This window comes from Lepidochelys kempii, chromosome 2 (assembly GCF_965140285.1).
Source record: "Lepidochelys kempii isolate rLepKem1 chromosome 2, rLepKem1.hap1, whole genome shotgun sequence".
Classification (NCBI taxonomy): Eukaryota; Metazoa; Chordata; order Testudines; family Cheloniidae; genus Lepidochelys; species Lepidochelys kempii.
The window spans coordinates 114,824,073-114,837,469 of NC_136381.1; the positions used below are offsets into that span (position 1 = coordinate 114,824,073).

At 45.1% G+C, this 13,397-nt stretch overlaps 1 protein-coding gene across 2 annotated transcripts in view; it reads right to left on the reverse strand.

Moving 5' to 3' along the window:
- Positions 1–13,397, reverse strand: part of LOC140907008 (N-acetyllactosaminide beta-1,6-N-acetylglucosaminyl-transferase-like) — a 58,918-nt gene that overhangs the window by 6,692 nt on the left and 38,829 nt on the right. The window contains exon 5 of one of the 2 annotated variants that reach the window (XM_073332077.1): positions 10,221–11,202. The exons of the other annotated variant lie outside the window; for it this stretch is intronic. Coding sequence (XP_073188178.1) covers positions 11,117–11,202 — 86 coding nt within the window. The 3' untranslated portion in view covers positions 10,221–11,116. Of the gene's footprint in view, positions 1–10,220; positions 11,203–13,397 lie in introns of those variants that run through there. 2 annotated transcript variants of the gene reach the window in all.

A 13,397-nucleotide genomic window follows, 5' to 3' on the forward strand; every position in this document is an offset into this window, starting at 1 on the left:
TCAGCTCTTCTGAACTGAAATATTAAGGTTTTCAGCCAAAATATGTGTTTTGATATTTTCCCACTGAAAAGTCACAATTTTCCATGAAAAAAGGTCGGACTGTCTGACCAGCTCTAATTGTTGTTGTTTTAAGTTCTTAATGGCTGGATCCTGCATCCACGGAAGTCAATTGCAAAACTTCCATTGATAAGCTGGACCTAGCTGTATTCTCTGTTTTCTCCAGTCAGGGGCAAACCCTTGGCCCAGCCCCTTGTTAGCGCAATTCGGCTGGATGCTGAGAAGCTCTGTGGAGAGGAGGAAGGAAGTGGAGTAACAGTGGAACCATGCTTCAACTTCTGGGCTGCAGTAACTGCTGTGGCACTTGTGCTCTCCTTGGCTAGGCCAGCTCCTCCGCTGGTGTAAATCGGTGCAGTCCCATGGAAGTCAATGGATCTCTACTGATTTACATCAGCTGAGTAGCTGGCCCTTCTCATAGAGGGTGTGTAGCAGGGAAGGTGAGGGTGTCATAAATATAAAGGGAAGGGTAAACACCTTTAAAATCCCTCCTGGCCAGAGGAAAAATCCTTTCACCTGTAAAGGGTTAAGAAGCTAGGATAACCTTGCTGGCACCTGACCAAAATGACCAATGAGGAGACAAGATACTTTCAAAAGCTGGGAGGAGGGAAAAAAACAAAGGGTCTGTGTCTGTCTGTGTGATGCTTTTGCCGGGGACAGAACAGGAATGGAGTCTTAGAACTTAGTAAGTAATCTAGCTACATATGCGTTAGATTATGATTTCTTTAAATGGCTGAGAAATTAAGAATAGAATGTATATGCTGAATAGAATGAATATTCCTGTCTGTGTGTCTTTTTTGTAACTTAGGGTTTTGCCTAGAGGGATTCTCTATGTTTTGAATCTAATTACCTTGTAAGGTATTTACAATCCTGATTTTACAGAGGTGATTCTTTTTTACTTTTTACTTCTATTAAAATCCTTCTTTTCAGAAACTGAATGCTTTTTCATTGTTCTTAAGATCCAAGGGTTTGGGTCTGTGGTCACCTATGCAAATTGGTGAGGATTTTTACCAAACCTTCCCCAGAAAGTGGGGTGCAAGGGTTGGGAGGATTTTGGGGGGGAAAGATGTTTCCAAACAATGCTTTCCTAATAAATAAACCCAAAAAATGTTTGGTGGTGGCAGTGGAAGTCCAAGGGCAAAGGGTAAAATAGTTTGTACCTTGGGGAAGTTTTAACCTAAGCTGGTAAAAGTAAGCTTAGGAGGTTTTCATGCAGGTCCCTACATCTGTACCCTAGAGTTCAATATGGGGAAGGAACCTTGACAGAGGGATACAAATAATCAGACTTATCCACCCTGCACTACCCTATCTCCAAATCCTTGCTGCACACTGATACATAAGAAGCCCGTGTAGACCTGGGCTCCACAGTGGATGGGGGGAGGGGGAAGGATATCTCTGGAATGGGCTCTTGAAATCCGGCTCCCCCTCCCTCTTCAGCTGCAAGCGATTCCTCTGTACCTGCCTAGGATGAGGAAGGCATTCCCCCTTACTTTTTGTGAATGGGGCTGGGTCCCAAAAGGGCAAATTCTGTTCTTGGAAGTGCAGCCACAACTGCCACTGACTTCAATAGCAATGTCACCAGAGTGTTCAAGGACAGAATTTGACTCCGAGACAATAAATATAAAAACTGTACCATGAAATGGAGCTTTTGCTGGTTTGACTGTGAAAATGGAATTGTAAAGGGGCAGGAGAATGTGATACATTGAGGAAAAAGTTCACCATAACATATGGCAATTTGTAACTTATGAAAAGATAAGGACATAGAAACATAAAAGATAAACATGCCTACATGACTGGAATAAACACACAGGCAATAAACAGGTTTAATATATAATATGTGGTTACTGGACTAGGTCAAACTTTGTTCCCTTCCTGGTCTCTGTGACTGCACCCTTCTCAGGCCTTATGGCTTCATCTATCCTGCAGTGGAATTCTGCGATTATCCCACTTTTAGGTCAGGCCCGGTGCTACAGCAGCCAGTGTATCAACCCAGAAGGTGAAACTGTGGTAATTAAATATGCATTGGGGCAGAAAAAGAGTAAGAATGACTCTTTAGCCTGATGGTGAAGGGACTCACCTGGGCAGTGGGAGACCCATGTTCCTGTTCCAATGCATATTTAAGTATTTATATACAATGGAACAGCTTCAACAGGAGAGGTTGAGAGGTCTTCCCCTGAATACCCCACAGCCCAGTAGTTAGTGCATTCTTATGGGAGGGGGAAGATCCACCTTCAGATCCCTGATCCAGATCAGGCAGAGGTAGGGTTGCCAACCCTCCAGGATTGTCCTGGAGTCTCCAGGAATTAAAGATTAATCTTTAATGAAAGATTATGTCATGTGATGAAACCTCCAGGAATACATCCAGCCAAAATTGGCAACCCTAGGCAGAGTGGGGAATTGAGCTGTAATCTCCTGACTTCCACATTTTGGGTAAGTGCTCTAACCACTAAGCTAAAACTTAAGAGGGTGTGCTACCACCACCAGGTCTTCCTTTGGCATTCTTTTGTATGGGGCCCAATCCAGTAGGCAGTTTCTGAAAACACCTACTAGATCAGGCCTCACACATGAGATAGGTAGTGGAAGGCCTAGTCTGAGGATCCCACTGGGGCTTGGTTGTGAGCTGTGACAAATGTGGCTGCGTGCATTTTCACTGATAGATTTTTAGATGCCTAGAGGATTTTACCAGCAGAAATTTAGACACCTACAAACTTACAGAGGAGATGAGCAGAGGCTTTACAGATCTACATATTGGATTTAGCCACTTAAAGTGGGTGGATTCAGCCCATGTACTAGCATTTCTTGGTGTTTTAACACTGTGAATGCTATCATATTTTGGATCCTTCCTGTTTGTAGAGACACTGGGCCAGATCCTCAGCTGTTGTAAACTGTCATCATTGTTTTCACAGTGGGGTTGAGGACCTGAGACATTCAAAGGTAAATCTTGGTAGACATGCTACACAATCATATGTAGAACTCATAAGATGATGGTGGGCACATAGCTTGGCTTGGTGGGGTGGAAAGGAAACGGAGTGGTTCAGCACATTGCTGATGGGATACAGAGCATTAGGAGGAGCGATTGAGTCTTTCTTTAAAAGCACGTGAGGTGGCTGCTAGAGCTGGCTGGAGAAAGCTAATGGGAGGAAAAGTGGAAATAAACTTGAGTGAAAAGTTTTGCAACTCCAGTCTTCCCTTCCTTGCCATGTTTTCATAAACTGTAGTCTGGTCAAATAATGATTATTATCTCAAAAGCTCCACCCTAGCACTTAGGAGTCCTGGGTTCAAGCCCCTGGTGTGCCACTGACTTCCTGTGTGACCTTCACTTATTCTCTCTGTTTTTCAGTTACCCATTTGTTAAATGGAGATAACAGTGCTTCACAACACCCTTGTGAAGTAGGCAAGATAAACACATTAAAGACTGGTTTCAGAGTAACAGCCGTGTTAGTCTGCCTTCCCAAAAAGAAAAGGAGTACTTGTGGCACCTTAGAGACTAACCAATTTATTCGAGCATGAGCTTTCGTGAGCTACAGCTCACTTCATCGGATGCATACCGTGGAAACTGCAGAAGACATTATACACACAGAAACCATGAAACAATACCTCCTCCCACCCCGCTGTCCTGCTGGTAATAGCTTATCTAAAGTGATCATCAAGTTGGGCCATTTCCAGCACAAATCCAGGTTTTCTCACCCTCCGCCCCCCCCACCTTGATTATCATACACATTGTGAAGAGAGTGGTCATTTTGGATGGGCTATTACCACCAGGAGAGTGAGTTTATGTGTGTATGGGGGTGGGGGGGGGGTGAGAAAACCTGGATTTGTGCTGGAAATGGCCCACTTTGATTATCATGCACATTGTAGGGAGAGTGGTCACTTTAGATAAGCTATTACCAGCAGGAGAGTGAGTTTGTGTGTGGGGGGGGGGGGGGCGGAGGGTGAGAAAACCTGGATTTGTGCTGGAAATGGCCCAACTTGATGATCACTTTAGATAAGCTATTACCAGCAGGACAGTGGGGTGGGAGGAGGTATTGTTTCATGGTCTCTGTGTGTATATAATGTCTTCTGCAGTTTCCACGGTATGCATCCGATGAAGTGAGCTGTAGCTCACGAAAGCTCATGCTCGAATAAATTGGTTAGTCTCTAAGGTGCCACAAGTACTCCTTTTCTTTTTATATTAAAGACTAAAAACTGATCAGCTGCTATAGTAATGGGAGTCAGAAAAGTACCCAAGATAGTTGCCATACACTGGTGTCTGGTATTCTCCTAAACTGTACTTAGGAGATACTTGTACTGTTGTGGGTTAAAATAGCATGACTTCCTCCTCTTGCTGGCTTGACTGAGTAAACAATGCTCTCCCACAGTTCTCATTTCTCCTTGGCTGGTATGGTGAGAGCTCTGCATCTGGTTTCAACCTGTGGTAACCAGTGTGAGTGGTGTTGGTGTTTGTGACAAGGCATGCTCCACTCTTAAAGACAAGCTGCACATCCAGCATTGCCTTGTTATTGTTCCTGCCCAGAACCAAGGCATTCTGCAGGTTGTAAGTCCCAGAGGGACAATGGGAATTTGAGGGTACAGAATTGAATCCATCTAATTCTCATATAGTTGTGTTGGCTCTGTTCTGCAAACATGAAAAAACGTATTGTCTCCAAAATAATGAGACATGACTCTAGGTGCGAAATCCTGGCCCCCTGAAATCAATGGTAAAACTCCCCTTGCCTTCACTGGGGTCAGGTTTTCACCTATGGCCTACAATTGGAATACGATGTCTATTTAAGTAAAAAGATGCCATTTTTATAAAGTCACTTCTCAAAGCAAATCCATACCTTAGGCACAGCTGTGACACTTGTTTTTCATTATGTTACCTATTAAACTACAAATTGTTCTAGTAAAATATTTGTTTTGGCATTGCGGTTATGTTCTCTGCTCACTTCCTTCTAGCATTCTTAGTAGTTTGAGGACAAGTGACATAATCTTGAAAGAAAAAAAATCCATTTGCAAATGGAAATAGGTCCTTAGTTTTATCAGGATTAGTATCATATGGGAATTTCCTGTCTGTGAAATCTTTAGCAAAAAGGGCCAAACCTGCAGTCTTTAAATTGGCAAAGCTTCCCCCCAAAATGGGACGATAACTCAAATGGGACTCTTGCATGCATAATGTCAGTTGAAATACACATTTTAAAGCCATCGATGGATGCTGTGTGTGTTCAGCACCTCTGAAATTCAGGCCAGTTCTGTGGGTGCCTAAACTATGGATTTAGGTGTCTCAGTTTGCATAGGCATTAATGGCTGTAGGGGTCAGGCTGTTGAGAACCTGGACCAATGCCTGAGAGCACAGGCACTACGGCACCCTCTGAAAGAGTGCAACCTACTCTCCTCTGTGCCAATCTGGAGTGTGTGGAGGAGGTGGAGAGGCAAGATCATACTCTCACACTTCTCTGTTCTCTCTGGGGAGATTCACATCGCTGTAAGCTTCATTCAGCCTGGTGACATCTTTTTGCTTGCTGAATGCAAGCTCTGGGACTGTCCTGAGCCCCTGTGTGTGGCTTCCCTGAACATACCTCTCATGTTTTATTATGACATATACTCCTCCCTGGACAGAAAATTGCTAAGTACTTATCAGTCCTGGTCTTAGCGTGTCAGGATGGCGATGGCAGGCAGGAGCATGGGAGCCAGGGTCAGAAGTAGTATCAGCTGAGAGTCAAGAGGAGGGTCAGAGATAGTCAGGAATCAGGCCAAGGGCCAATACATGTTGCGGTTGTAGGGGTCAACAGGAAGTCAGAGACACATCAGTACCAGGAGTTCAGAAACAGGGCCATCATGGCAGCTGGCTAGGAATCCATATTGTTACTGGACACTTCTTGGTACACCCAAGGGGCTTATGTAGGATCAAGGAGCCAATCAGGAATTGCTAAAACAACTGTTAATCAGGTCATTCAAGGCAGGGCAGCCCATGGTGTACAACCTCTGTAAATTGTGGTCACAGAGCACAGCCATGTTATGGCTGGTGGCAAGCAGGGAACGTTGGTTTTTCTGGTAACCTTGCAGCCCCAGGTTCAAGTCCCCCTGATTCTTACATAATGTGCAACAGGTATACATCCTTTCAGCGTGTGAAACAAATGACTCAGAGGTAGATGACTGATATGAAGTCTCTGGACTAAAGTTCCAGCTGGTGTACATACCTCCTTCAACTTCAGTTTGTATCATCTGAGGATTTGGCTCTCTATGCCTGCACATTCATTTTAGTGTAATAATGTAAGTACATATAGCTATAAAACATTGCCCTCTGCTGGCTATAAAATTGGACCTGCTTAAGTGTTTATAAATTCTGCACAGGGAGGGTCTTATAGCAAGTAGAACAGCCCACTATGTATTCACTTTTTATTTTTTAGTCTCTCACAAACTGCAGTGATAACCTCATCATCTGTCCCTGTTCTACAAACAAATGACAGTTTTTTGCTTTAAATAGAATAAAATAAACTAGTTCAATTAAGAAGCAATTCACTGTATACTCTTGATCTTTTATAAATTTCACTTAATATTACTTGGCACTTAGTTAATGTTCCTTGTACAGTACCTAGAACAGGGGTGGGCAAACTGTGGCCCGTGGGCAGGACCTGGCACGCCAACCGTTTTAATCCAGCTCTCAAGCTCCTGCTTGGGAGTGGGGTCTGGGGCTTGCCCTGTTCCAGCACTCCAGCCAGCTAGCAGGGTCAGGGGCCACGCCATGCAACTCCCGGAAGCAGTAGCATGGCCCCCCTTCTGGCTTCTATGCATAGGGGCAGCCAGGGGCCTCCGCTCTGCATGCTGCCCCCGCCCCAAGCATCGCCCCTGCAGCTCCCATTGGCTGGGAACTGCAGCCAATGGGAGATGCAGGGGCGATGCCTGCGGATGGGGCAACGTGCAGAACCACCAAGCTGTACCTCGTGTAGGAGCTGGAGCAGAGCCATGCTACTGCTTCCGGGAGCTGCTTGAGGTAAGCACCACCCAGAGCCTGCACCGCTGAGCCTCTCCCCATGCCCCAACCCCCTGCCCCAGCCTTGAACCCCTCCTACTCTCCAAACCCCTCGCTCCCAGCCCAGAGCACCATCCTACACCCCAACTCCTGAGCCCCAGCCCAGAGCCTGCACCCCCAGCCAGAGCCCTCACCCCCCTCCACCCTGCATCCCACTCCCCAGCCCAGAGTCCCCTCCCAGACACTGAACAAATTCCCCTGAGGTCATTCCCAAGAGCCCAACTAAAATGTAGGCAATTGGGCAAAATGGAATCTTTGCACTTTGGAATGGGCAGGATTGTGCAGCTATATAAACATGATGACAACTCAGGGCCACATCTGACCCAAGAAGTATCCATATTGCAATGAATTTTCCCCTATGTCAAGTTTTATGGTTGCAGCTCCATTTCAGAAAGGACTTTACCTTTGCTTTTGATTTAATCCACACAGGTGAGAAAGGCAATCCCTCAGCAAGTACTGAAGTTAAGCAAAAGAAGAAATAATGTTGAGTTTAAAATGATAGTCACATCCTCAGCTGGTGTAAATTGGTGTCACTCAAATGACGTCAATGGAACCCCAACAATATGCACTTGTTGAAGTTCTGGCCTATTATAACTTTAGATGCTCTGAAAATGTTCCTGCTACAACAGTGTCCAACATCAAGGTCAAGTGTAAACAAATCTCCGTATCACAATGATGCTTGCTAAATATAAAGACCAACAAACAGAGCACAGCACAGTCCTGAAGCTTTACCATTCCTCCTGTCCTGCAAGAGGTCTGGGGTTGTGTTTTTTAACAAGAATTCATTGTTTGTTAGTGGAAGTCACCTTGCGTGATAAATGGGATTTTAAATCTATAGGACTTTGCTATGGGAATAATGTGTGTAAATATGAGTTAAGAAGGCAATGTGATTCTTGTGGAGAGATCGGGGGCGGGGGGGGAGATCTCTTGGGGGAAGATCTGGGTGGGCGGGGTTAAGGGATACAACCTTTGTGTATGCAAAGAATCAGACCTACCCACCCTGCACCACCCCATCTCCAAATCCTTGCAGGACACTGATGCATAGGGAGCTCCTGTAGAACCGGGATCCACCTTGTGCAGGGGGCTTTTATCTCTGGAGTAGGCTCTTAGAATCCTGCTCCCCCTTCCACTGCAAGAGATTCCGCTGTACGTGCCTATGATGGGAAAGGCATTCCCCTTTACTTTTCTGAATGGGACTGAATCGCAAAAGGGCAAATTTTGCTCTTCGGAATGCAGATACAACTGCCATTGACTTCAAAAGCAGTGGCACCAGAGTGTTGTGGCCAGAATTTGGCGCCAGGATAAGATATATAAAAACTCTACCATAAAAAGGAGATTTAGTTGGTTTGACTATGAAAGTGGAGTTGTAAAGGGGCAGGAGAGGTGACAAACTGAATGAAGAAGAGAAGGCAAAGCTAATCACATGGAAACAGGTAATAAAAGAAATATGTCTACTGGATTGAAATGAACTCAAAGGCAATAAACAGATTTAGAAAGTAATATCTGGTTACAGGGCTAGCTGCATCTCTGACCCCTTTCCTGGCTTCTCTGACTATACCCTTCTCAGATGTCAGACATCTTGCCTTCACCTCTCCCGGAGTGAAATTCTGCAGTTCTCCGGCTCTTAAACCGGTCCCTGGGGTACAGTACCCTGTGTATTGACCATGTTTACCCAGCAGGTCCGACTGTAGTCAGTACATGTGGTTCTTCCCTTTAGGGGACTGTGACCAGCAGCGAACAGAATGACCCAAAATAGCCTTCTTAAAACAAAATGTTGTTGAATGTTTGTAATAGGAACAAAACACAGCACAAGAGATTTAAACCACCACCACCAACAACAAAAGATTTACATGCATATCTTTCTTATACATCCTCCTCAAGAGTAGCCTGCTTTGTTTACATTCCCCCAGCCTTCTTCAAAGCAGGCTCTGAGGACCCTGTGTCAAAAATTTGTCTCTCTACCTGAGGAAGTTTGTGTCTCTGTAAACCTTCCCAAGTCTTTTGATTCTGTCTCCCCCCCGCCCCCACCTCCCATCCCCCACCATGCACATGTGCACACATACCTTCACAAGGGACCCAGTGGGGAAAAGCTGTCTGGCAGGCCCAGCAAGGGGCTGAGTCATGGCTCCAAAATGCATTGTCTCTTAAATGTTTGCAGCAAAGTATAGATCTGTATCTGTGTCCCCTTTCCTGGGCTCCTTTTCTGACAATCCTGCTATTGAATTAACTCAATATGTGCATACAGTAAACATCAGAATAACTTGGTCAAGATACAATATTCATAAATTATTGCAGGCAGCTCCAAATCTGGCATGATAGGGAACTTCATTAAAATGGCAGTATTTGGCAATTGTCATGCAGTTTCCCTGTTGTGATTTCAAAAAAACAAAAAGCATGTCTGTGTAAAACGAGGAAGAAAAGGGTGTAACACATGCACACAATACAAAAAGTGTGGCCTCAATCCAGCAAAGTACTTAAATATGTGAAAAGAACAGGAGTACCTGTGGCACCTTAGAGATTAACAAAGTTATTAGAGCATAAGCTTTCATGGGCTTATTCTCTAATAACTTCGTTAGTCTCTAAGGTGCCACAAGTACTCCTGTTCTGTTTGCGGATACAGACTAACACGGCTGCTACTCTGAAACCTGAAATATGTGAGTAATGTTGAGCATGTCAGTAAAGTAAATGGGATATTCATGTACTTAAATCTTTTGACAGGTTTCAGAGTAGCAGCCGTGTTAGTCTGTATCCGCAAAAAGAACAGGAGTACTTGTGGCACCTTAGAGACTAACAAAGTTACTAGAGAATAAGCTTTTGTGAGTTACAGCTCACTTCCTTCCCCACTCTGAACTCTAGGGTACAGATGTGGGGACCTGCATGAAAGACCCCCTAAGCTTATTCTTACCATCTTAGGTTAAAAACTTCCTCAAGGTACAAACTTTGCCTTGTCCTTGAACCCTATGCTGCCACCACCAAGCGTGTTAAACAAAGAACCAGGGAAAGAGCCCACTTGGAGACGTCTTCCCCCCAAAATATCCCCCCAAGCCCTACACCCCCTTTCCGATGAAGTGAGCTGTAGCTCACGAAAGCTTATGCTCAAATAAATTGGTTAGTCTCTAAGGTGCCACAAGTCCTCCTTTTCTTTTTGCGAATACAGACTAACACGCCTGTTACTCTGAAACCTGTAACTGGCTAGTACACCTCAGAATTGCTCATATTCCTCTGTGACCCATGGCTGAGGGTATGTCTACAGTGGAGCTGGATGTGTACCAGAAGTGAAAGCAGAAGTGTAGCCATGGCATTGTGGGCAGCAGTATGGGCTAACTGCTTGAGTAGGTACCAAAGGTTTCAGATGGGATAGTGTGCAAGTGGCTAGCTCATCCCACCGCTAACACAATTGTGGCTACGCTTTATCCCAGATGTATCTACCCACGCTGGGAATTATACCTGCAGCTCTAGTATAGACATATTCTGAGGGAGACATGACTTCAGAGCCAATGGCAGTATGGCTATCATTCAGATGTGATGCTGTCACTTGGAGGGAAGGAAACTGTAGTGGAGTGCTGATAGAACTTTTGCCTATTGGGTGAGGGAATCCATTGCTTTGGACCACCGCATAAGCTTTCACATGTTCTCTCTTGGGTGAGACATCCACATTTATGCTGTTTTTCTGATTTTTGTTTCACCATTCAGTCCTACAGTCAGACTATTGCCATCAAAATCAGATAGACATACACACTCTCATATTTCTTGGTAGTCTAACACTATGGTGGCAAACTGTGAATGCTACCATATTTTGGATCCTTCCTGTTCCTAGAGGCACTGGGTCAAATCTTCAGCTGTTGAAGTGATGCCAATTTACATTGGTTTCACAATAGGCTAAGGACCTGAGAAAATGTGGGGTGAGTCTAATATTTCACACTCACGTAGACATGATATGAAATCATATGTAGAATTCGTAAGATGATGGTGGGCACACAGCTTGACTTGATGGGGCGGAAAGGAAACAGGGTAGTTCAGCATATTGCTGATGGGATACAGAGCCTTTCACTTCTAGATCAGGACAGAAGCATTAGGAGGAGAGATTGATTCTTTCTTTAAAAACACATGAAGAAGTTGATAGATCTGGCTGGAAAAAGCTGATAAAAATGGAAACAAATTTTAGTGAATCTTTTTTTTTTACAACATCCATTTCCCCTTTTTTTGCCACATTTCCTGACTGGCTGCAGTGGGCATCATTTCAAAAATCAGCTTTTGGTAATAGTAATGAGGACTGATGGTCTAGTGGTTAGGGAAGTAGCTTAGGAGACTGTGATGGTGCTAAGCAGAAAACTGCTTAGCCAACCCTCTGTTACTCCAGCTCCAATTAAGGGAGGTGAATTGGAGCTGGGTAGATCACCTGGCCCTGATTGGGGAAGCTGGAACAGCTGCAGCCTCATCAGGCTGGGGCTGGATAAGAGCCCAGGGGAAGGAAGCCAGGGAGAGGAGCTGGAAAGAGGGAAGCTGCATTAGAGGAAAGTGAGTGAGTCCCTCTTGCCTGCTGGTAGACTGTAAGAAGGGGAAATGTGTACAGTGGAAAGGGGTGGGAGCACAGCCTGTAAATAAAAGCACTAGGTGAGCACAGCACCAAGGTCTCTGTGACTTTCTCAGCCCAGTGGGGGCAGGAGCTAGGAGGTCCCTGCAGAGACCCCATTACAGAGACCTAGATTCAAGTCCTTGCTCTACCAGACATCCTGTGTGAGTTTGGGTGAGTTGCTTAATCTCCCTCTATGCTTCCATTTCCCATTTGTAATATTTGGATAATAGTACTTCCCTACTTCACTGTGGAGTTGGGAAGATTAAAGACAATAAATACTCTAAACTGTACTTAAACAGCCTCTGTGCTATGTGGCCAGCGGTTCAAATAGCAGGTTCCCCTCCTCCTGCTGGCTTGGCTGAGAAAGCTGTGCTCTCCCACAGTTCCCACCTCTCCTTGGGTAGTGTCATGTGGGCTCCTCAGCCTGTTTCAAGGTATTGCAGCCACTGTGTATGGGATTGGTGTTTGTAACAAGGCATGCTGGCCCTCTTAAGGACAAGCTGCACATACATGACTGTCCTATTATTGTTTCAGCTGAGAGCTAGGGGGGTTATAGTTCCCAATAGGGTTGCTGCTTGGCCAGTTTTTAACTAGCTTGGTCAATTTTGTCATGCCTTTCTGGTGGAAATGTGCCTTTTTCCCCCCCTATGACACCAATGCTTTCTCTGTAAACTGTAGTGTACCCATGCAGTGGTAGCTGTGCAGCATGTAACTTGCAGAGCATGGCCAGCTTGGTGCCTGGGTCCTGTCCTGTGTGCCAGGAGTCAGACATGGCATCCCTATTGCCAGAGGGACCATGGGAATTAGGGGGTACAGCAAGGTATACTGGGAAAGGAGGCAGAGATACACATTTATTCTTTTTTTCCTCTTGTGAGGATGAGGTCTGTGATGAGCGGTGGTGGTGGTGTCTCCTGGGGGAAATGACTGCAGGAACTGGAATTATGAACTGTCTCCCTGGTGAGGAACATGGAAGGAGCCTGTGTGGTGACTGGCTATTGGACAGTGGGGCAAAAAAGGAATGTATGGACAGGACTACATGGGATTGTTGATTAGGGTAGGGAATCTTAAAGGAGGAGCAAGTGAGGGAGGGGCCTTGGGCAAGATGATGTGGATGGGAATTCATCTAGCTGCTCATGTGAGAATATAAGAATGGCCAAACTGGGTCAGATGAATGGTCCATCTAGCCCAATATCCTGTCTTCCAACACTGGCCTTTCTGCCTTTCTTGGGGAGCTCAAGGCCAGAGCTTCTGGCTGAGATTGGGGGGAATTCCTCTGTGTTTTCTGCAGCAAGGGGCCTTAAGAGATGGGGAGAAGATTACTTAGGAGGTTTGATTCTTTTGAATTTCTACAGGAATCTGGCAGGGGCAGAGATTTGGTTAAATTAACATACCTGTGAGGGAAATTGAGGCAGTTTTCGCATGCAGACAAGGCAAGCCACTGCAGTGATGTCTTATAAATAAATACTATCAACAACCCCACTAAGATGCATAGTAACAGGCCAAGTGGTGCCACTTTAATGCTCTCTACATGTCAGTTAGGGTAGTTGGTGGAATGTGGCATTTACAAGTAATCTGTAAAATATTGAATTACTGTGCTATGTCTGCAAAAGGTTAAATATGTGTCCATATGTCTCTTAAAATAGATGCATACAAAAAAGTGTTGTGCCCGTTTCCTAGGGATGGGGCTAGGTAACACTTAGACCCTGACTAATTTGGAGTATGCTCAGGAACACCTGGAAGGACTGTGGATAGCCACCT